General features: G+C 36.3%; 1 protein-coding gene and 1 long non-coding RNA gene across 2 annotated transcripts in view; one reads left to right on the top strand and one right to left on the bottom strand.

Moving 5' to 3' along the window:
- Positions 1-23,591, bottom strand: part of LOC115276633 — a 44,761-nt gene that overhangs the window by 5,567 nt on the left and 15,603 nt on the right. The gene's annotated exons all lie outside the window — the stretch shown is intronic.
- On the top strand, positions 6,846-7,790 carry LOC115276629 (olfactory receptor 13D1-like). Its single transcript, XM_029920687.1, has one exon. It carries the CDS (start codon positions 6,846-6,848, stop codon positions 7,788-7,790), a length of 945 nt encoding a protein of 314 aa, XP_029776547.1.

Genomic DNA, 23,591 nt, shown 5'->3' with positions numbered 1-23,591 from the left:
TGGCTAAAATGAACAAAGCAAGAGACTATAGATGTTGGAGAGGGTGTGGAGAGACGGGCACCCTCTTACACTGTTGGTGGCAATGTAAACTGGTGCAGTCGCTCTGGAAAACAGTGTGGAGGTTCCTTAAAAAACTATCCATAGAATTCCCTTATGACCCAGCAATAGCATTGCTGGGGATTTACCCAAGAGAGACAGAAATGCTGATGTATAGGAGCACATGTACCCCAATGGTCATAGCAGCAATGTCAACAATAGCCAAAACATGGAAGGAGCCTAAATGTCCATCACCTGACGAATGAATCAAGAAGATGTGGTATATATTCACGATGGAGTACTACATGGCAATGAGAGGGAATGACATATGGCCCTTTGTAGGAAAGTGGATGGACCTTGAGGGTGTCGTGCTGAGTGAAGTAAGCCAGGAAGAGAAGGACAGAAACCATATGTTTTCACTCATAGGTCTAGCAGGAAAACAACAGAGACCTAATGGAGAGCCAGGGGGAGCGGAGGAGGGAGAGAGAGTTGGGGAGAGAGAGGGATGCAAAACTTGAGAGAATATTGAATGCTGAACATGAACTGAGAGTTGAAGGGGAAGGGGGAGGGGGGGAAAAGAGGTGGTGGTGATGGTGGAGGGCACTTAAGGGGAAGAGCACTGGGTGTTGTATGGAAAACAATTTGACAATAAAATATTATTAAAAAAATAATAAAAAATAAAAAAATAAAAAATCTAAAAAAAAGGAGAGAAAATTTAAAATATTTTAGATTAAAAAAATAAGAATCAAAAGCATAAATATTCATATTAAATGGTATAAAGGCACCAGTTGGAAGATATCAATGGATAATTTGGAGAATTATATTAACCTATGTTCTAATGTAAAAGTCACCTTTCATGCCAGCAGTAAATTTGACCAATCCAGTTATAGTCTATTTAGAAGAGAAATTCCTAAAATGTAACACAGAAATATGGAAAGTAATGCGATGGAAATATATGTACCACAGAAACACTAATACACTCTTTGAATTAAATCAGGCTAGAAGGACCCTGAAGCAAAAAGCTTTATCAGAAAATTTATCAGACAGAAAAAATGGTCCTGAAGTTGATCCAACTTACCACACAGCTTCAATATAGACACTATGAATAATGACAGAATTATAAGAAAAAGACAAATCTACAATAAAAAGGGGAGAATTCAGTATCTGCTTTAAATTCTTAAGTGAAAGAATAAAATACACACACACACACACACACACACACACACTTATATGAAACTTCGCATTAAGACATGACAGGATATTTTCAAACCCAAATGAAATATAGAAAAACCAATAAAACATTAAGAAAGAAGCAGTCTCAATAAATACCAAAAAATAATATTCTAATCTCAACTGTCCACAATATAAAATACATTACAGATAAATATTGAAAATATAACCACTCCCAAAATGTTTTTGTTTCTGATAATTAGAAAACATACTACTAAATAATTCATAGGCTAACTATAGATTCTGATAAAAATTCCAAAATATTTTTAATTCCAAAATATTTAAAACTAAATGATAATAAAATTACTATAAAATGTCAAATTATTGAAGGACACAAAAGAAAACCCAAGTACATTGTGAAGCTCTATTTTGCTCATGTTAGGGAATTTAAAGCTAAATTTGCAGCAATTTAAAAATTCAGCACCATTCCAAACAAAATGAAATAGGATTTTTTACATTTGTCAAGCTGATCCTAAAATTCATGGAAGAGTAAAGAGCCAAGAATAGCCAAAACTGTGCTGTGGCCCAAGAAATACCAGATATCAAGATTGATCAGAAAGCTATAGTACATCAGATACTGCGGTACTGATTCAGGTAAAAACAAGTATATCAAAGGAACCGAAATGAGAATCCAGAAATACCATGGGTGTATATGGAACTTCATTATATACCAGAGGAACTGGCATTCGATATAAAGTAGCATTAACAATCAGGAAAAAAAACCCATGAACAATTAAATAAATGGTGCCTGGGCATTGAACTAATTGTACTGAAAAACGATTACAACTCTACTCCACACTGTGTCGAAAATAAATTTGAGACAAATAAAATATCAAAATGCAAAAAATTCACAACTATAAAAAAACAGAAAAATATGAAACACATGCTATAAAATTAAAGTACAATTAATTGTTCCTCTTTTAAAATTATGTCTTCCATTCCCTTATATCATGGTGTAATTATCATAGGTGAGCTAGTCTCCTTGCTAAAGTGAGTGTTCTCCTAACTAAAGTCTATACAATTATGGTGATGCTTGGAAGAAGATAAATGTAGAGAGAATGAAAATACTAAAACTGGCTTTCACAAAAAATAAAGTCTTCCAAGACTGTCAGTACCTTCAAAAAGCAAACAAGAAAGAAAGAAGAAAAAAGGAAAATTGCCAAAAATCTAACAGACAACCATTTCATTTCCACTTGTTTCACAGGCTTCCCTCTGCATCCATTTACCATGTAAAAAATATTATGGTGTCCATTAAAAATGTCTAACAATGAGAAAATACACACAATGCATTCATTTTAAACAGAAAGTTATAAAAAAGAAAATGCAATGTGTATTCGTTTTCACTGTATGTCATAAATGCATAAAAATAATCAGAATATCAGTAGTTTTATCTGAAATTGTAGATTCATTTTATCCATTAGGCTTTTCTTAATTTCCCAAATATCCCACAATGAATAGGTATCATTTCTATAATCAGAGAAAAAATTAACTAAAGGAAGAAAATTTCTTTTAATACGTAAGGTCCAATTTAGGTCTTTTGCACATTATTTCTAATGTATCTAAAGGTTATTATCTTCAGCAAGATTTAAGGTTCAACTTAAATCACTTATGGGATTACAGAGTCTCTTAGAGGAAAACAGACGAGTATTTAAATTGGCTACCACAGCCACTGGTATGCCCTCTGGAAATGTTTAGGGCCTAGAGGTTAGACTACTTCCATGGCAGACTGACTGACTACCAACACAAAGTTATAACATGAATTTCCATTGGAGATGAAAGCTTTATTTTTGATCTGCCCCCTTACCACTACTAGCAGTCATCTGGAACTATGGGATACTTCTCTGTGCGTTTTAAGAGCAGGACTAATACCGCTAAGAGAAGACAGCTAAGATTTTAACTAATCGAAATACGAAGAACAGCAGCAACTTCTGTATGTAGACAGAAAAACATTAGTGAAACACTAGAAAAAAGGAATGCTGACTAGAGAGATCCATGCTTGTACTTAAAAATGGCTTCCTTGTTTTGAAGGCTGTAGTCCCAATTAACCATACTATCTACTGTGAATGGAGGATCAGAGGATCCTACACTGATAATTAAATGAGGTAGACTTAGGCAGAGTTGGAAGAGTTTTTCCTAGGAAAAGAGAGAAGACATGGGAGTTGGGAATTCTGAATCATATATTGTATTTGATAAGTTTTTAATAAAGAAGTGAAAACACTGGAAAATGAGATACTGTTGGGGGAAGTAAGTATAGTGGATACTTATAAAATCACTTTAGTTGTTTTTATTTACATTGAAAAAATTTTTAACTGGAGCCTAATAGTTCAGATAAACTAACATGTATTGTGCACTCCCTGTGTTCTGAGATCTTCTAAGTATATTATGTTAACTCTCACAAAACATCTACAAAGTAAGTAATGTTACCTCATTTTACATTATGCAGATGGTTAAGTGAATGCTCTAAGTTCGTACAACTAGCAAGCCACAGAGTAAGACTGAACTCTAGGCCCCTGACTCTAAGACAACTGTTGTTACAATTAAAATACAGTACAGTTCCATAAAGATAACTTACCAGCAATAAGAACAAAAGGGTAAAAGGACTTGAAGCATGGTAGGCTCCCAAGACACAAACCTAGAAATTATTAGATAGCATGTTCTAATCAATCTCAGATGTAAACCTCCGGGTCAGACAGGGGCTCCTCCAAGATAAGAGCTTAAAGCTTCAGCTGTGCTACCGGTGACAAAGAATTGGATTTGGTACCCACACAGTAATGTTAGTGAGAAAAATCCTCAGGATAATTCTCAAGACTGAAAATGGAGAAGAGGACCTATTTCTAACTCAGCCAGTACTGCTTATTATCAACACCTTCCAGAGCTCCTAGAGGGTCACATATTTGAGCAAGCATTTGGGATCTCCTGCCAGAGGTGTTGTACTACACAGAACAAAGGTGCTTCATAAACAGTAGGAAAAACTGGGTACAGGATATAGATGTAATATTTAGTGTGCCGTGCTGTGTTTCAAAATGTTCCTTGAGTTAAAATCAGAGAGTAGAGGTAAGTACTTGTGCTTTACAAACTCCTCCTCTCTTCTACTGGTAAACATGGGAGAAAAGGGTGAACGCTTCACAATCCATAATCCTCAAGCAGTTTCCTTTCTTTCCACAGATGATGGCCAATGGTGAGGACATATCTAATGAGCTGGCCTTTGGAATGAGATGAACAAAACCTGGAGAATAAAAAACTGAAATTCTACCTCCTTAGAACAGAAAGAAAAAATATATAGGTAGCAGAAGATTCTTATGCTTCTTCCTACACACCAGGTATCTCCTCCTTTTCTTGTGATACTATTAGAATATTTATACTGCATCCTTTCTGCACCACTAAGCTTGGTCACATTTAAATAGTGAGTTCTAGAATCATTTTTCCAACCCTTAAGTCAATATGTCTGCTGATGGTAGATATATGTGTTAAGATTGAAGTTGGAGCACTAAAGGGCATTGAATTGGTCTCTGTAACATAAAGCAATATAGAGCCCCTGTCCAATTTCCTTTCCATGGACTATTTTATTTCCTACTTGAGTTTTAAAGAAAGCTAGGCAAAGTCTCTGGATGTCCTAGGCACTATTCCCTTCTAATAAGAATTTGAAAGTATTATTTCTGATATTTATAACCATAAAATATAGGTTAATTAAGAATTATTTGGAAAACATAAAGAATAGAAAAAAGTTGTTAATGCCCCAATTCCCATAGTCTAGAAGAAACTAAGTTAACATTTTGGAGCCAGATATATTTTTATATCCTTATATGTTTATAGATATGTAGATATAGATGTACAGATATATATACATATACATATGGTAACCATTTATGTTATTAACAAATGTCTTTTTCTTCTTGTAATACTATATCATGAGCATTGTCCCTTATCCTTAGCTCTCCTCAAGACTACAATTTGCACTTGTGATATTACATGTGACATTTTGTGTTCTCATGTGTATATCATAACCACAACATGCCAGGATGTCAGCATCTTAGAGAAAAAATTATAACACTTATTAAGAATGAAAGGGCACTTGTGGGGAAGAGTACTGGGTGTTATATGGAAACCAATTTCACAATAAACTATTAAAAAATAAGTAAAATAAAGTATTCCCAGGCCCAAAAAAAAAAAAAAAACGATTGAACGTGACATATAATATTACATGCAATGCCATTTATTTGTTTTCCTATTCTACTAATGAATGGTGGGAGAGGCAATGTCAAGTAATAATAATGATGAATCTTTGAACTTTGAATGACTTTTAGGGAAATATCTCCAGCATCTCACCATTTGAAATTATGTTGACCAATGGTTTAAAAGAGATAATCTTTATCATCTTAGTGATTTATCCCCATAGGTCTAGACTACTAAGAGGTTTTTTCAAAAAATGATGTTATGTTCTATTATTGCTTTTTGGCATCTAGTTACATAATAATATTCTATTTCTCAATTTCCAAGCATTAATTTACAATTTCATGCTTTAATAAAAAAAGTGTATGTAACTTGGATACACTTTTTATTCATTACATATGCATTCATAAATGGGATTGATCATAGTTTTTCTCTGACAATTTTGGGTAAAAAGGCAATTATAGTTTGATAAAATATTTTGTAAAGTGTTCCACAACTTTTTCACACTGGAACATATTATAAAGCACATTATTTGTTTCTTAAAAGCATAAAATAACTATCATAAGCATTCTGGATTCAATGCCAATTTTGAAAATCTAGTACTCAAATGAGACCCCTATTACACATCACAGTACATATGGTATAGAACGTGTTGAATAAATGAGTAAGTGAAGAATACTAGTAGAATGGAAAGCACTGGGTTCAGTGACAACACATAATCAGGACCCTACTTAGATTCGGAGGCAAACAACCTTTGCCAGAGAAGGTACTATCTAAGTTAGGAGAGGTCCTTCCAGCTTAACAGAACAGCATACACAAAAGCATAAAGAAAAAAAGGGTATGCAGTATTTTCAGGAAAGTAAAAGAAATTGAGCATGTCCATTTCATAGCATTGAGAGTATTAGTAGTGGCTTCAGAATTTCTACAGTAGAGGAACTTAGGGATGACAGTTTGGTAGAAGATGGAGTTAGAGACTATCCATGAAGTTGTGTTGTGTACCAAGCACATTGTTTTTCCTTAGATTGTATGTCTCTGTTAGGATGTCATTTGGGGGGGACGGGGCTAATGAAGATTACTGTGAAGCAAATCTGCCCAATAATCCTTCCTTGACACCATCAGTGGGGGATATAGCGAAAGGGGATTAAGACAGGCTTAGTGTAATGATTGTTTTTGTTGAAGTTGCTGTGTTTGCTTTCTCTTATTCACCCTGGATTAGAAAGTATCCTCACTCATCTGGGACCTTTTCTGAACAGAAAGACAGTTATTCCTCTTTCACAACTTTCTTCTCAACAACTCCTCCCAAGGATAAAGAAAATAATGGAAGGGAAAGTTATTTGATAAATCTACATCAGAAATTTAAATTTCCCTGAAACTTCTCCTTTTCTAAAACTTGAATGTGATGTGGACACATGAACATGGGGAATTCTTCAACTGTGACTGAATTCTTTCTGGTGGGACTTTCCAAATACCCAGAGCTCCAGCTTCTTCTGTTCACGCTCTGCCTCATCATGTATGTGATAATCCTGCTGGGAAATAGCCTCCTCATTGTCATCATCATACTGGATTCTCGCCTCCACACCCCCATGTACTTCTTCCTCAGGAACCTCTCATTCTTGGACATCTTCTACACATCATCAACCATTCCCCCGATGCTTATCATAGTAAAGTCTGAGAGAAAATCTATCTCCTTCATGGGCTGTGCTCTGCAGATGGTTGTCTCCCTTGGGTTGGGCTCCACTGAGTGTGTCCTCTTGGCGATGATGGCCTATGATCGATATGTGGCCATCTGCAACCCACTGAGGTACCCCATCATCATGCACAGGGTGCTCTATGTGCACATGGCCGCTTGGTCCTGGATCACAGGCTGTCTAAACTCCTTAGTGCAAACAGTCATGGCAATGATATTGCCTTTCTGTGGGAATAATGTCATTGACCATCTTACCTGTGAGGTCCTGGCCCTTCTGAAACTTGTGTGTGCAGACATTTCCATGAACGTGTTCATCATGACAGTGGCAGGTATTATTATATTGGTGATTCCTCTGCTGTTAATTTTTATTTCCTATGTTTTTATCCTCTCTTCCATCCTGAGAATTAATTCTGCTGAAGGGAGAAAGAAAGCTTTTTCTACCTGTTCTGCCCACCTGACTGTGGTTATCTTATTCTATGGTTCAGCCCTTTTTATGTACATGAAGCCCAAGTCAAAGGACACAAAAGTATCTGATGAGATCATTGGAATGTCTTATGGAGTGGTAACCCCAATGATGAACCCCATCATCTATAGCTTGAGGAATAAAGAGGTAAAAGAGGCTGTGAAGAAAGTCCTGAGCAGACACCTGCGTCTATGGAAAATATAAAAGGTCTTAAAGCATGTGATACCCTCAGTGTTGAGACCAGATTAGATCTTCTGTGCTCACAAAGTCACAGAAACCAGTATTAAGAGAACTAATCTTCTCATAAGTCCAAATATAAGATTTACATTCTTTTCAAAACAGAAGTCTAAGGTAAGCCTTCTGAATAGTATCTAGACTACAGTTTCTAGTTATACGCGGCTTTGCCATTTGGTCCCATACAGGGCACATGGCTTTTCCTCAAGATAAATCTCTCTCCTCTCTGCTTTCTTCTATCTCATCCTTGTTTTATTCTCTATTCTCTTCCATATTCCCTCTTATTTTTCTTTCCCCTTCTCCATCTACTTTGTTACTCCACTTTCCTTCTGTTCTGGTCTCCTTTCTCAGTTTAAACTGGACATCTATTGTTTTATTGTCTAGTATCCCCTCTTCTGGTGAAAAAAGAAAAATGTACCTTTTCTTTTGACATTCAACAGTGCCTCCCTCTGAGTCTGTGTGTGCTGGAGGGAGCTGACCTCTGGAAATAGTGGTACCATTTGAAACAAAGGAATAGGCAATTAAAGCAAATCCCTCTGGTTACAGTAATTCATTCAGCATAGGAGGTGAGTTCTGCCAGGCTAATCAGACTCAACCTAAGAATGCTGTCTCAGACTAAGAGGCACTCTTCCTGCTAAGATTGCTCAATTGATAAAATGTACCATTGGAGCCAATCTTTATCAGCAAGTGCAGGGAGTCTATCTGAGAGGCAAAGAGGTGTTGACAGAAGGAGGGACAGTGTGTGTGTCCTGGTTATTTTAACTCCTTGATGCAGCTGTGCCTACAGTCAGTTCACAATTATTCTTTTTAGTTACATGAATCAATAAATTACCTTTTTATAAAAAAAAGTGTGAATTGGATTTTCATCACTCAACAATTATACAGTCCCAACTAAAGTATTTCTTTGTACCCCCTCACCACTCATATATTTTTTAATTTTTTTAATTTTTTATTTATTTTTGAGAGATAGAGAGAGACAATGCAAGCAGGGGAGAGTCAGAGAGAGAAGGAGACACAGAATCTGAAGACAGGCTCCAGACTCTGAGCTAGCTATGAGCACAGAGCCCAACACGGGACTCGAACCCACGAACCATGAGATCATGACCTGAGCCGAAGTCAGATGCTTAACCAACTGAGCCAACCAGACTCCTGACCACTCATATTTTTAAGGTAAAATATATGAGGATATATTACCTACGTGGCCCCAAGGTCTCCAGCCTTCAGGGGCTCTCCTTCCTTTAACAAGTAAATAATTTCTATTCTGTGTGCCTACACACATTCCAGTCACCTCCCCAATTATTTCTGAGGAGTATATCTATTTTCTTAGTCTCTGGTTTTCACTTTATGCCAGACTATTCTACTTTTCTAGGGGCATGTAGGTGACTCAGTTGGCTGAGTGTCCGACTTTGGCTCAGGTCACCATCTCACAGTTGGTGACTTCAAGCCCCATACTGGGCTTGCTGCTGTCAACAAAGAGCCTGCTTCTAATCCTCTGTGCCTCTCTCTCTCTCTCTCTCTCTCTCTCTGCCCCTCTTCCACTTGTGCACTCTCAAAAATAAATAAATGTAAAAAAATAAATAAAACAAAATTTTCTATCATTCTTCTCTGGTAGTCTTGTATATCTCTGAGTCAAGCTCTCAACAGTACATTTTGCCTGCAAAGAATAAACATAAGTCTCCTCCATATCCACATTCAAAAGACCATATGTTTAACACTTTTATTTAAGCTTGAATATAACCTAAAGGGACTAAGATCATGAAGAAAAATACATCAGTATTAAATACTACTGTTCTCGGTACCTACTAGCCATCCCCCTTCACATGGGCCTTCTTATGTCCATTTTCCTCATTAGCTCCTGTCCTGCTACAACACTGACAGTGTCTATTCATTTCCTTCTTCCATATGAATCAGCACTTCTCTCAATAAAAATGAATGGACACTTAAGTCCAAGCATTCTTCAGTATGGTCCTGCTCAAAATGGAGTGTGAGCTTACCCCAAAAGAAGACTGAAGCTTCTACTTTTAGAGCCAAGAAAAGAACTTCAGGAAGTTTTTAAAAACCAGTGATTCATTATCAGCAATAATTTAGAACACTGAAGTCCATTAAACAAGCACCTTGAGTGATATATTCTGTTTGTGTAATACATATCAACACACTCTTTTTCTTTTTATTCTTTAATGTTTATTTATTTTTTATAAAGACAGAGTGTGAGGAGGGGAGGGGCAGAAAAAGGGAGACAAAGCAGGCTCAGAGCTGTCAGCACAGTGCCCTACATGGGGCTAGAACTCAAGAACTATGAGATCCTGACCTGAGCCAAAGTCTGATACTTAAAGGACTGAATCACCCAGGTGCCCCACCCCCATTTGAGTTTCTTAAAAACCTGCAATACCATAGCAAAATCTCCATTTGCATTATGGCCCACAACTGCTCTGAAGTGTCTCCTTCCCCCATTACCCAGTACCCATCTTCCTGCTGTTTTCTCCCTGTCTTTTCTGCATCTCACCCTTCCTTGATCACAATAGCCTCTTTCAAGTAAGATGGAATGTGTCCTCTGAGGACAAGGGGTTTGGAGAAATGGTGGATTTTGGAAGAAGAAACTGGAGTCTGTGTTTTATAGAAACTGTTGTTAAAATTTCAAGTTAAAAATTTTGGTCCTAATTGGTCACCTCTTATTTTCATCACATTTCACAAACATCATTTTTTCTCCATTTCATCAGCTCCTCCAGGAAGAAACTGTTTCTTCCCCTTCCTCTTCCATTCTTCTATAGATTTTTAAATGTATGATTATTAAACTTCTTGTTACAGTGTATTTTATTTATTTGATTTGACATGGTTAAAAATAAACAAACAAAAAAAACCACACAGCATTGTTATAAACTCTTAATTCTCCACATTAAGATTAAAAATTATATCAGAGTCTCCATTTGTCCTGACATAAAATGTGGATTTCAGTCCCTAAATAGTGGAAGGTTTTATGAGTATTGAATAAGAAAAAAAATGCAACATCCTTTATTCAGTGCTTGGATAATACCATGTAATGAATAATATACACACTCCCCTTAGCCTTTCCCATACATGTCTGTCTCCTCTAATAGACTGTGAGTTCCCTGAGGGCAAGATACAAGTAATATTTATTTTAGGGCCTTGGTGACTAGAAGAAGAGGCATTTATTTGACATTATAGATTCATGAACAAATGAACAAAGCTGATTTGCCATTGCATCACTAATCCTTAGGACTGCTCGCTCTATATCTTTACTGCTGCCATTCTCTCCATCTAAATTGTCCTCATTTTAACCTATCTATAAAAATTCAAAGTGCCCTGCAAAAAATGTCTCCTCTGATTAAAGCCTTTCATTATCATGCTAACAAGACTCCACCTTTTCTTCCACCAAGTTAAATTCCTATAGCAATCTTCTTAAACTTTGGGGTATTTATTATGTGGAGATGTATTCCCTTTGATTATGTACATAATACAAAGGTGTTTTTAATGAAAGTTCATTAAAAGCAGAATCTGTGAATTACTGTCTTAATAATCCTACAAATACTAACAGAGTGGGCTTTAATCAATAGATTAAATGTTTTGTATTTTGCTTTTTGCATAAAGTATATTAATTTTTAAAACAGAATTTTCTTTTCATACAATGTGGGCAGCATGACGTTTATAAGTGATACCTACAACTAGCAATAATCTTGGTTAAAACAACATTCCCTCTGTCTTATATAAGGTTTTGTTCATTTTAGGCTTCAGATATTTGACTGTAAAAGATCAAGCAGAGTCTATGTAACTTATACATGCATATAATCTTACTTCGTTTATTGGGCTTATACTTTGACAAGACAAAAATCAAAAGATACTGATTTATAGAAAAGGGACTTCTATATATGTCCTGAGATCTAATAGGCATTTCTGTCCAAAACAGAAATTTTATTTTTCCCATCCCCAAACTATTTCTCCTCATCTTTTCCATCTCAGGCACTGGCAATGCCATACACCCCCATCCAATCCACCACCCATCCTACCAACTCTACAATATTTACTCTGACTCTGACCACATCTCTCATTAGCACTCTAGTTCAAACTACCATCATCTCACTTAAGAATCTAGGTGGTTTTCCAAATCACATCCCTGTTCTACTTTTGTTCTACTACAATCTATTCTCTGCACAGCAGCCAAAGTGCTGTTTAGAGGAAAGTACATATTAAAATTGTAGAACTGTTAAAAATATTACTCTGACTCTGATCACATCTATCGTTAGCACTCTCGTTCAAAACTACCATCATCTCACTTAAGATACTACAATGGCTTTCCAAATCATATCCCTAGTCTAATAACAATCTATTCTCTGCACAGCAGCCAGAGTGTTGTTTTTAGAACACCACATACAAAGTTCTAGACTGTTAAAAATTGACCAGTGGTATTTTTAAAATCTGAACAGTGGCTGTCTATGTGGGGGAGGGATAAAGGCAAGTATCTACTAGATCGGGGCATGAGGGATCTTTTCTAAGATTATTTTATTTTCTATGCCTTGATCGTAATTCGAGTGACATAAGCATGCATTTGTCACAACTATGAATATTACATTAAGATCTGTGATATTAAAGTATGTATATTTGAAATTTAGAGGGAGCTGTGAGGGGCGCTTAGGTGGCTTAGTTGGTTAAGCATCTGGCTGCGGCTCAGGTCATGATCTCACAGTTCGTGGGTTCGAGCCCCGCATTGGGCTCTGTGCTGACAGCTCAGAGCCTGGAGCCTGCTTCAGATTCTGTATCTGCCTCTCTCTCTGATCCTCCTCTGCCCGCGCAGTCTGTCTCTCAAAAATAAATTAAAAAAAAAAAAATAAGAGGGATCTGTGAACAAGTATAGTTTTAAACTCTAGCTAATGAAGTATTTACATGTACTGAAGTATTTAGGGAAAAGGGTAATAATTTCTATGATATATTTTGAAATACATCCAAAAGTGACATGGATTTAGTGGAGGAATAAAGAGATGAATATACATATAGAAATAAGCAAATCTAACAAAATGTTGGTGGTAAAATCTAGTAGTATGCTGTTCAAAGTAAAATTATTTCAGTTTTGCTTTGTTTGAAATTTTTCATAATTCAGTTAGAAAAGATTATATGAAGTCTGTCAGAATACAGCTCTTGAATACATGTATCAGAGAATGAGGCAACAATAGAAACTGGATAAAAAAATATGGTCATTATAAGTTCTCTTAAAATTAATTTAGGAACAAGTTCTACTTTTAAGAGGCAAAACTTTTTAATAGGTTATTTACAACTATTCCAAGAGAGAAATTAAAAATAAATTTTAATGGTCCCTGTGAAATTTAATTTCCTATACTGAACTCTTGTCAGGATTTCAGTTGCTACTCCTGGGGGATGGATGCAAGGGGAAGGAGAAAGAAAGGGAAGAAAAAATAAATAACACTTCTTTTCTTAAATGAGTTAATGAGTTAAGTTAAATAATCACTCACATTTCCCAGGACATTTTTGTTTTGAAATTAAGAAGTTGAAGTTCATCAAACAATGGCTGAACTATTTCTTTTCTTTTCTTTTTTTTAAATTTTTTTTAATGTTTTTTATTTATTTTTGAGAGACAGCGTGAGCAGGGGAGGGTCAGAGAGAGAGGGAGACAGAATCTGAAGACAGGCTCCAGGCTCTGAGGTAGCTGTCAGCACAGAGCCTGACGCGGGGCTGGAACTCACAAACTGTGAGATCATGACCTGAGTCGAAGCCGGACGCTTAACCAACTGAGCCACCCAGGCACCCCTGAACTATTTCTTTTCTATGCTGCTTATATTCATGCCATATGTGAGACAAACAATGATTGTAATGTGAGGCACTATATGTTAAAGATAACATACATTAAGAGTGACTGTATTATAATAAAAATTCTGGTAATTACTGAATATAAAGGTTAATGTATATGCTGTCATGCATAACATTATCTAAAAGTGGAAAATGAGACATTACTCGATATAGTAAATGCTATTGGTATTAGTAGCAAAAAGGACTATTGAAAATAAACTTTATGCTTCTCAACAAAAGGATTAAATTTCATAGCATTTTGAAAGACAGTATAAGTACACAAGTCAGAGACTGAACACATGCAAGAAACTATTGAAGCAAATCAGTCACAACAATTACAAGTACTATATCATAATGATCTTGGTTCAGAATCAAAGTATGTCTTCATAACTAAATAAATGTCTGTACACTTAGATATTGTGTTTAATGCCCTAATTTTTCATACAGGAGATTAAAATTCAGGGACATAAGCCAAAAAAATTGAAAATATCCAGTTAAAAAGAGACAAATAATTATAAAAGAGACAAAATAATTATAAAAAGGTACAAGGCAAAATAGATTTTAAGGGAGTATTTATTTCTTAAGTTGAAATTAGCCTAGGAAATTTTACATTTTAAAAATACTTGTCTTATTATAATCATTCCAAGTCCTAGGAATATATGTGATGTATAGAGTGTGCAAAACACATTATGTTTTAATAGGTATGACATTAGCATAAATTTCTCCTCCAAGATGTCAAATTAGGAAACCCAAAATGTGCTTCTTTCTTTTTCCATTATAAAAAGGAAAATTTTAATCCCTAGAATAAGGCTCTCTATATAGATGTTGCACAAGATATCTTCCTCTCTGTTCTTCTGTGTGTATAATAGTTTAGATTTTTAAAGTATTACTCAGCAGGTGCACTTAAATTTCAAAATCTAAAACTTATAAAAAGTGGTTTGAATTTAGTATTTTTTTAAAAGTGTGACATTACAAGAAAGGAAATCACTTTTTAAATTAATATATAATGAAGGTATAAACATGTTTATAATTAAGCATAATATAGTGGTAAAATGAGTACCTGAAAGGAACTATGAAGTTGGTCTAAGAATGTCATGATGCTTTCCACAAAGAATACATATTAATGTTACTCTAAAATGGAACAATTATTGTTCTTAATAAGATAGATCTTATTCTATCTTAACATCATAAAACATTTATTTTTCTCAAATGCTTCAAAGTTAAGAATAGACTAAAAATGACATCAGTGAGAATAGAAGCCCAAAGTCAATGAAATCAATCTCCAAACTGTTCAAGCAAAATAGTTGAAAATGTAAATTTTGTAGTAAATTAAACTATCTTCCAAGAGGCAAAAATGAAGATAGTTTTAGAAAAAACTAAGAGATTTTTTTTTTCCACACAGACAAGAAATTGTTCCTAGGTGAAGGAAATGGAATGAAACAAACAATATCAAATAAAGAAACTGGTAACTATGTGAGTGAATCCGAACTGTCACTATAAACGAGAGTGAAAGAGAAGGGAGAGCAAGAAACAGCACTCGCAACTGAGGGTCTTCAAAACAAGGTAAAAGTGAAATCTTAGACACAAATAATACAGAAGATGATGGGAGAGTCAGAAATAAGAGATCAACATTTTAAGGTCATTGGTATTATTCAGGAGGATTGTAAAGATATTAATAGAGATTGTGTTAAGTTAAACAAACACTTGAAAAAATTATGGCAATCATACATGTGTGTCTGTGACACCCTGCACTCAAACAGTAGAGAACATTTTTAAATTTAATAAAATGCTTATAGAACTGTAGATGTTTAGAAAAAGAAGCAAGTCGCAACAAAAAAATAGACAATATGCAGTCGGGAAAAGTCTCTTCACAAATGGTGTTGGGAAAACGGGACAGCTATATGCAAAAGAATGAAACTGGACTTTTTTTTTTTTACCATGCACAATAAAAAACTCAAAATACATTAAAGATCAAAATGTGAGGCAGGAATCCATAAAAATCTTTGAAGAGAGCATAGGCAGTAATTTCTCTGACATTGGTTGTCACATCTAGACATCCTGAGATAAGGGAAATAAAAGCAAAACTAAACTATTGGGACTATATCAAAATAAAAAGCTTCTGCACAGTGAAGAAAATCATCAACAAATGAAAAGGTAATCTACTAAATGGGAAAAGGTACTTGCAAATGACATACCCAGTAAATGGTTAGTATCCAAAATATATAAAGAACCTCTATGACTCAACACCCAAAAATCAAGTTATCCAGTTTAAAAATAGGTAGAAGACATCAACAGATATTTCTCCAAAGAAGACATCCAGGGGACCAACAGACAAATCAAAAGGTGCTCCACACCACTCATCATCAGGAAAATGCAAATAAAAACCACAATGACATGTCACCTCACATGGGTCAGAAAGGCTAAAATCAAAAACACAAGAAACAACAAGTGTTGGCAAGAACGTAGAGAAAAAGGGACAATGGTGCACTGGTTGGAGGGAATGTAAACTGGTGTAGTCACTCTGGAAAACAGTATGGATGTTCCTCAAAAAATCAAAACCTGAACTACCCTATAATCCATAAATAAAGGGTATTTACTCTTGCAAAGACAAAAACACTAATTCAAAGGGATACATGTACCCTACATTTATTGTAGCATTACATAGTATATATAATATACATATATAATATATACATACACATACGTATATATACACACATACTTGCATATATATAAACTTGTATCATAGAATATTATTGAGCCATAAAAAATGAAATCTTGCCATTTGCAATGAATGACATGGGTAGAGCTGGAGAGTATAATGCTAAGCAAAATAAGCCAGTCAGAGAAACACAAATGCCATATGATCTTACTCATCTGTGGAATTAAGAAACAAAACAAATAACCAAAATTTTAAAAAAGTGAGAGAGAAACAGAGAGACAGAGAGAGAGACAAACCAAGAAATAGACTTCTAACTATAGAGACACACTGATGGTTGTCAAAGGGGAGGTAGGTGAGGGATGGATAAAATAGATGATGGGGATTAAGAACTGCATTAGTCATGATGAATGTATGGAATTGTATGGAATTGTTGACTCACTATATTGTACACATGAAAGTAATATAACACTGTATTTTAACTAACTGGAAAAGAGGTAAAAGGAGAAGAGATGAGATGACATAAATAAGATTAAAATAAATCAATATTAAAAGAAACCCAAAAAAATGTCTTTTAAATGTGGAAATTTTGAAACATATTTTTAAATAACTGATAGATCAAAAAAAGTCATGAATGAAATTTCAACATATATATAACTTTATGATAACATGAATATCAAAATTGGTGAGATGAAGGGATTTACAGTCTTAAATACACATACTGGAAAATAAGAAAGATTGAAAAACTAATACACTAAGAATCTAATTCAAAGAGTTATAAAAAGAGGAAATGGAAAAATCTAAAGATATGTGAAGACTGAATGAGTAGAGTAGTTACAAATTTTACCAAGCCCAATTTCTCTGGATAGTTCTAATACATTAAGAACAGGTGAGGGATGGATAAAATAGCGTGGAGGGCAAGATGGCAGAGAAGTAGGCGGTTCTGTACTTCCCGCCTGTATCTATAAAACAAAGAAGGGCTGAAGCCAAACATTGAACCACGAGAGTCTGGGAAGAAACGAGACAGAGTCTACCAAGAAGACAGCCTCATAAGTGCGTGATTGAGAATTGAGGAAGATAAAAACGGGCCAGGACATGGAAGCATGGCAGGGAGGGAGCCTCCGCTGCGGACAGACGAAGGGAAAAGAGCAACTGAAACTGCTCATAGAGCTGTCCCTGGAGAAGAGAAAATACTGGGCTTGGGACAGAGAGGGATCCTATCACCCCATCTCTAACCACAGGGCATTTGGAAAGAGATACTATCTCTAACTGTGGAGGCTTCTTTGGGCTGGGTGCCCCAGGCCCAGAAATTCCCTCCGGTACAGACTATATGCAAGGGACTCAATTGGCATCAGGAGAAACTGTTCTCCTACTTGATCCCTGGCTAGGAAGGGCCCCGGTCTGAACTTCCAGGATAACATTTCCGGTGATATCATTATTGCACAAGGAGTAAGTGCTGGAAACAAGGCTGGAGGCGGGACACAGAACACTACCCACCTTGGCTGCGCCTGCTGCACAGTGAGATGGGACCCAAAAGAGTGATTTGCAATGCTTGGTTCAAGAAGGGACAGGGGGTCCGCCTTTTTCTCCCCAGAGCCACCAAGGCTCAGCCTCAGGGAGCAGCCAGCATGCCCCAAAGTGAAGGGGAGACCCGCCTACACCAAACCATGCCCATTTGCATTGCATAGCTACTTTGTTACCAGAGCTGGATAGATGCTGAGGAAACAGACAGCCCCTCACCCAACACCAGCATTGATGTATTACCATGGTTAATTCTAGATCATTTATTGCTATTCAGATATATTCTTCTTTATTTCATTCTTATCTCTCCCCTCAGCTGGACTGGGCACTCTGGTTATACATTTGCTTAAACAGTCATACCTAATCCATTCTCTTGATACATATTCTATACCTCCATTGTTATCTTCCTTTCTCTCTCTCTCTGAAATAATCAGACTATAAGTTTCTCAGGGTACCATTATCTTCGTTTTTGTTTGTTTGTTTTTCTTTTCTCTCCCTACCTCCTGCCATATTATCCAATTAAGCCTTTTAGTCTATCTGCCTGGTCAAAGTTCAATTTCTCTTTCTCCTCCCCCCGTCATTTCTCTCTTTGTATATGCTCTTCCATCAATACTGCCTCCACCCTGTTCTTTGTCTCTGGATCTCTGGTTTCTGCTTTTAAACTGTCCTTTGTCTTTTTTTGCCCCCCTTCAGTTTGCTTGTTTGATTTGTTTGTACCTTTGTGTGCTTTTGTTCCCTGTTTCTTTGTCTATTTTCCTTTCCAGGGATACCTCAAAAAACAAGCCAAAGTACACATGGTGGAAAGTCCCAATTATCATTACGAGTAGGGAAATAACATAACCAGAGTCACAACAGGAGAGGCTAAGCAACACCATTAAAAGAACACTTCCTGAATGGACAGCCCCTGGACAGTCAAGGAACTTCCTTTAATATAGTAATACTCACAGGAGCGGAGCCCATAACAAGCTTTTACAACTAACAAGAGACAGAAAGCTAGCCAAAATGATGAAACAGAAGAACTCTCCTCTAAAGAAATTCCAGGAAGAAGTCACAGCTACAAAATTGGTCAAAACAGACATAAGCAACATAACAGAGCAAGAATTTAGAACCATTGTCATAAAAATAATAACTGGGCTTGAAGAAGGCATGGATGACATCAGACAAGCTATTGCTACAAAGACTATGGACCTTAAAAATAGTTATGATGAATTAAAAAATGCTATAAATGAGATGCATAATAAAACAGAGGTGGCCACTGCTCGGATTGAAGAGGCAGAGAGGAGAATAAGTGAATTAGAAGACACAATTATAGAAAAAGAGGAAGTAGAGAAAAAGAGAGATAAATTGATCCATAATGATGAAAGGAGAATTCAAGAACTGAATGATACAATCAAACCGAACAATTCCGTACCATAGGAATTCCTGAAGAAGAAGAAAGAGAGAAAGGCACTGAAGGCATACTTGAACAAATTATAGCCAAGAACATCCCCAATCTGGGGAATAAAACAGAATATGAAACCCAAGAGGCATAGAGAGCTCCCCTCAGACGTAACTTGAATCAACATATCATAGTGAAACTGGCAAAATAGAAGGATAAAGAGAGAATTCTGAAAGCAGCAAAGGATAAAAGGGCCCTAACAGACAAAAAGGGAGACCTATCAAAGTAGTTGCAAACCTATCTACTGAAACTTGGCAGGCCAGAAAGGAATGGCAGGAAATCTTCAATGTGACGAAAAGAAAAAATATGCAGAATTGGGGTGCCTGGGTGGCTAAGTTGGTTAAGTAGCCTAGCTTCAGCTCAGGTCATGATCTCACAGTTTGTACGCTTGAGCCCCATGTCGGGCTCTGTGCTGACAGCTAGCTCAGAGACTGGAGCCTGCTTCGGATTCTGTATCTCCCTCTCTCTCTGAACCTCCCCTGCTCACGCTGTCTCTCTCTGTCTCTCAAAAATAAACTAAAGAAAACATTTAAAAAGTTTTTTAAAAAAAGAAAAAATATGCAGAATCCATTATCCAGCAAGCCTGTCATTCAAAATAGAAGAAGAGATAATGGTTTTCCCAAATAAACAAAAATTGAAAGAATTCATCACCACTAAACCAGCCCTACAAGAAATCCTAAGGGGGAGACTATGAGGGAAATGTTGTAAGGAATACAAGGTACCAAAGACACCACTACAAGCATGAATCCTACAGAGAACACAATGACTCTAACACCATATTTTTCAATAATAACACTGAATGTAAATAGCCTAAATGCTCCAATCAAAAGACATAGGGTAGCAGAATGGATAAAAAAACAAAATCCATCTATTTGTTATCTACAAGAGACTCATTTTAGACCTGAAGACACCTTCTGATTGAATGTAAGGGAGAGATAAATATCTATCATGCGACTGGAAGTCAAAAAAAAAGCCAGACTAGGCATACTTATATTGGACAAACTGGACTTTAAAGTTAAGGCAGTAACAAAAGATGAGGAAGGGCATTATTTAATAATCACAGGGTCTATCCATCAGGAAGAGGTAACAATTATAAATTATGCACTGAACTGGGGAGCACCCAAATACATAAACAATCACAAACAGAAACAATCTTATTGATAAGAATGTGCTAATTGTAGGGGATTTTAATACTCCACTTACAGCAATGGATAGATCAACTAGACAGAAAATCACTAATGAAACAATGGACCTGAACGACACATTGGAACAGATGGATTTGAGAAATATATTTAGAACTCTACATCCTGAGGCTATGGAATTTACTTTCCTTTACAGTGCACATGGAACATTCTCCAAGATAGACCACATACTGGGGCATAAAACAGCCCTCAATAAATAGAAAAGAACTGAGATCATACCATGCACACTTTCAGATCACAATGCTATGAAACTTGAAATCAATCAGAGGATAAAGTCTGGAAAATCTCCAAAAACATGGAGGTTAAAGAACACCCTACTAAAGAACAAATGGGCCAATCAGGCAATTAGAGAAGAAATTTTTAAAAATATGTGGAAAAAAAGGAAGATGGAAATCCAACAATCCAAACTCTGGGATGCAGCAAAGGAAGTCCTTAGAGAAAAGTAGATTGCAATCTAGGCCTTTTTTCAAGAAACTAGGAGTAGCACAAATACAAAGTCTAACAACATACCTAAAGGAACTAGAAGCAGAGCAGCAAGAGCACCCCAAATTCTGCAGAAGAAGAGAACTAATTAAGATCAGGGCAGAAATAAACAATATAGAATCCAAAACGACAGCTGAACAGATCAATGAAACCAAGAGTTGTTTTTGGAAAAAATAAACAAAATTGATAAACCTCTAGCCAGGCTTCTCAAAAAGAAAAAAGAGAGCACTCCAATAGACAAAATCACAAATGAAAATGAATCTATTATAATCAATCTGTCAGAAATACAAGCAAATATCAGGGAATACTATGAAAAATTATATGCCAACAAATGGGACAATTGAGAAGAAATGGACAAATTCCTAAACACACACACAACACCAAAATTCAAATAGGAAGAGAGAGAAAATCTGAACAGACCCAGAAGCAGTGAAGAAATAGAATCAATTATCAAAAATTTCCCAACAAATAAAAGCCCTTGGCCAGATGGCTTCCCTGGGGAATTCTACCAGACATTTAAAGCAGAGATAATACCCATTCTTCTCAAGCTATTCCAAAAAATAGAAAGAAATAGAAAAACTTCTGAACTCAGTCTACAAAACCAGGATCATTTTGATTCCCAAGCCAGAAGGAGACCCAGCAAAAAAAGAGAACTACAGGCCAATATCCTTGATGAATACAGATGAAAAATTCCTCAATGAGATACTCACAAATAGAATTCAACAGCATATATAAAGAATTATCCTCCATGATCAAGTGGGATTCATTCCTGGGTGACAGGGCTGGTTCAATATCAGCAAATCCAACAATGTGATACATCACGTTAACAAAAGAAAAGATAAAAACCATATGATCCTGTCAATAGATGCAGAAAAAACATTTGAGAAAATACAGCATCTTTCCTAGTAAAAACCCTCAAGAAAGTCAGGATAAAAGGAACTTACTTAAACATCAAAAAACCCCTTTATGAAAAGTTCACAGCTAGTATCATCCTCAATGGGGAAAACTGAGAGCTTTCCCCAAGATCAGGAACATGACAAGGGTGTCCACTTTCATCACTGTTGTTTAATGTAGTGCTGGAAGTCCTAGTATTAGCAATCAGACAACAAAAGGAAATAAAAGGCATCAGAATTGGCAAAGACAAAGTCAAATTTTCACTTTTCGCAGATGACATGATACTCTACATGGAAAACCCGATCAACACCACCAGAAGCCAACTACAACTGATCCTTGAATGCAGCAAAGGCAGTGGGTACAAAATCAATGCACAGAAATCAGTTGCATTCTTATACACCAATAATGAAGCAACAGAAAGAGAAATCAAGAAACTGATCCCATTCACAACTTCACAAAAAACCATAAAATACCTAGGAATAAACCTAACCAAAGATGCAAAAGATCTGTATGATGTAAACTATAGAAAACTTATGAAGGAAATTGAAGATGACTCAGAAATGGAAAAAAATTCCATGCTCATGGATCAGAAGAATAAACACTGTTAAAATGTCATTATTACCCAAAGCAATCCTATACATTCAATGCAATCCCAATCAAAACTGCACCAGCATTCCTCTCAAAGCTAGAACAATCTTAAAATTCGTATGGAACCACAAAAGACCCCCGAATAGCCAAACTAATCTTAAAGAAGAAAACCAAAATGGGAAGCATCACAATCCCAGACTTTAGCCTCTACTACAAAGCTGTCATCATCAAGACAGTATGGTATTGGCACAAAAACAAACACATAGACCAGTATAATAGAATAGAGATCCCATAATTGGACCCACAAATGTATGGCCAATTAATCTTTGACAAAGCAGGAAAGACTATCCAATGGAAAAAAGACAGCCTCTTTAACAGGTGATGCTGGGAGAACTGAACAGCAACATACAAAAGAATGAAACTAGACCACTTTCTTACACCATACACAAAATAAACTCAAAATGGATGAAGGACCTGAATGCGAGACAGGAAACCATCAAAACCCTCGAGGAGAAAGCAGGAAACAACCTCCTTGATCTCAGCCACAGCAATTTCCTACTCGACATATCCACAAAGGCAAGGGAATCAAGAGCAAAAATGAACTGTTGGGACCTCATCAAGACAAAAAGTTTCTGCACGGCAAAGGAAACCATCAATAGAACTAAAAGGCAACTGACAGAATGGGAAAAGTTAGTTGCAAATGACATATCAGATAAAGGGCTAGTATCCAAAATCTACAAGGAACTCACCAAACTCCACACCCGAAAAAACAAATAATCCAGTGAAGAAATGGGCAGAAGACATGAATAGACACTTCTCCAAAGAGGACATCCAAATGGCCAATAGACACATGAAATGATGCTCAGCATCACTCATCATCAGGGAAATACAAATCAAAACCACACTGAGATACCACCTCACGCTGGTCAGAGTGGCTAAAATAAACAAATCAAGAGACTATAGATGCTGGCGAGGATGTGGAAAGACGGGCACCCTCCTACACTGTTGGTGGGAATGTAAACTGGTGCAGCCGCTCTGGAAAACAGTGTGGAGGTTTCTCAAAAAATCAACAGTAGAACTCCCCTATGACCCAGCAGTAGCACTGATAGGGATTTACCCAAGGGATACAGAAGTACTTATGCATAAGGGCACATGTACCCCAATGTTCATAG

Source organism: Suricata suricatta, chromosome 13 (genome assembly GCF_006229205.1).
Source record: "Suricata suricatta isolate VVHF042 chromosome 13, meerkat_22Aug2017_6uvM2_HiC, whole genome shotgun sequence".
NCBI classification, from domain to species: Eukaryota; Metazoa; Chordata; class Mammalia; order Carnivora; family Herpestidae; genus Suricata; species Suricata suricatta.
Note: the sequence above shows the minus strand (reverse complement) of the source record. Positions and strands in the feature narration are given on the sequence as shown.

Bases quoted from the DNA above. Each gene is read 5' to 3' on its own strand.
- LOC115276629 (XM_029920687.1), top strand. From the start codon at position 6,846: ATGAACATGGGGAATTCTTCAACTGTGACTGAATTCTTTCTGGTGGGA.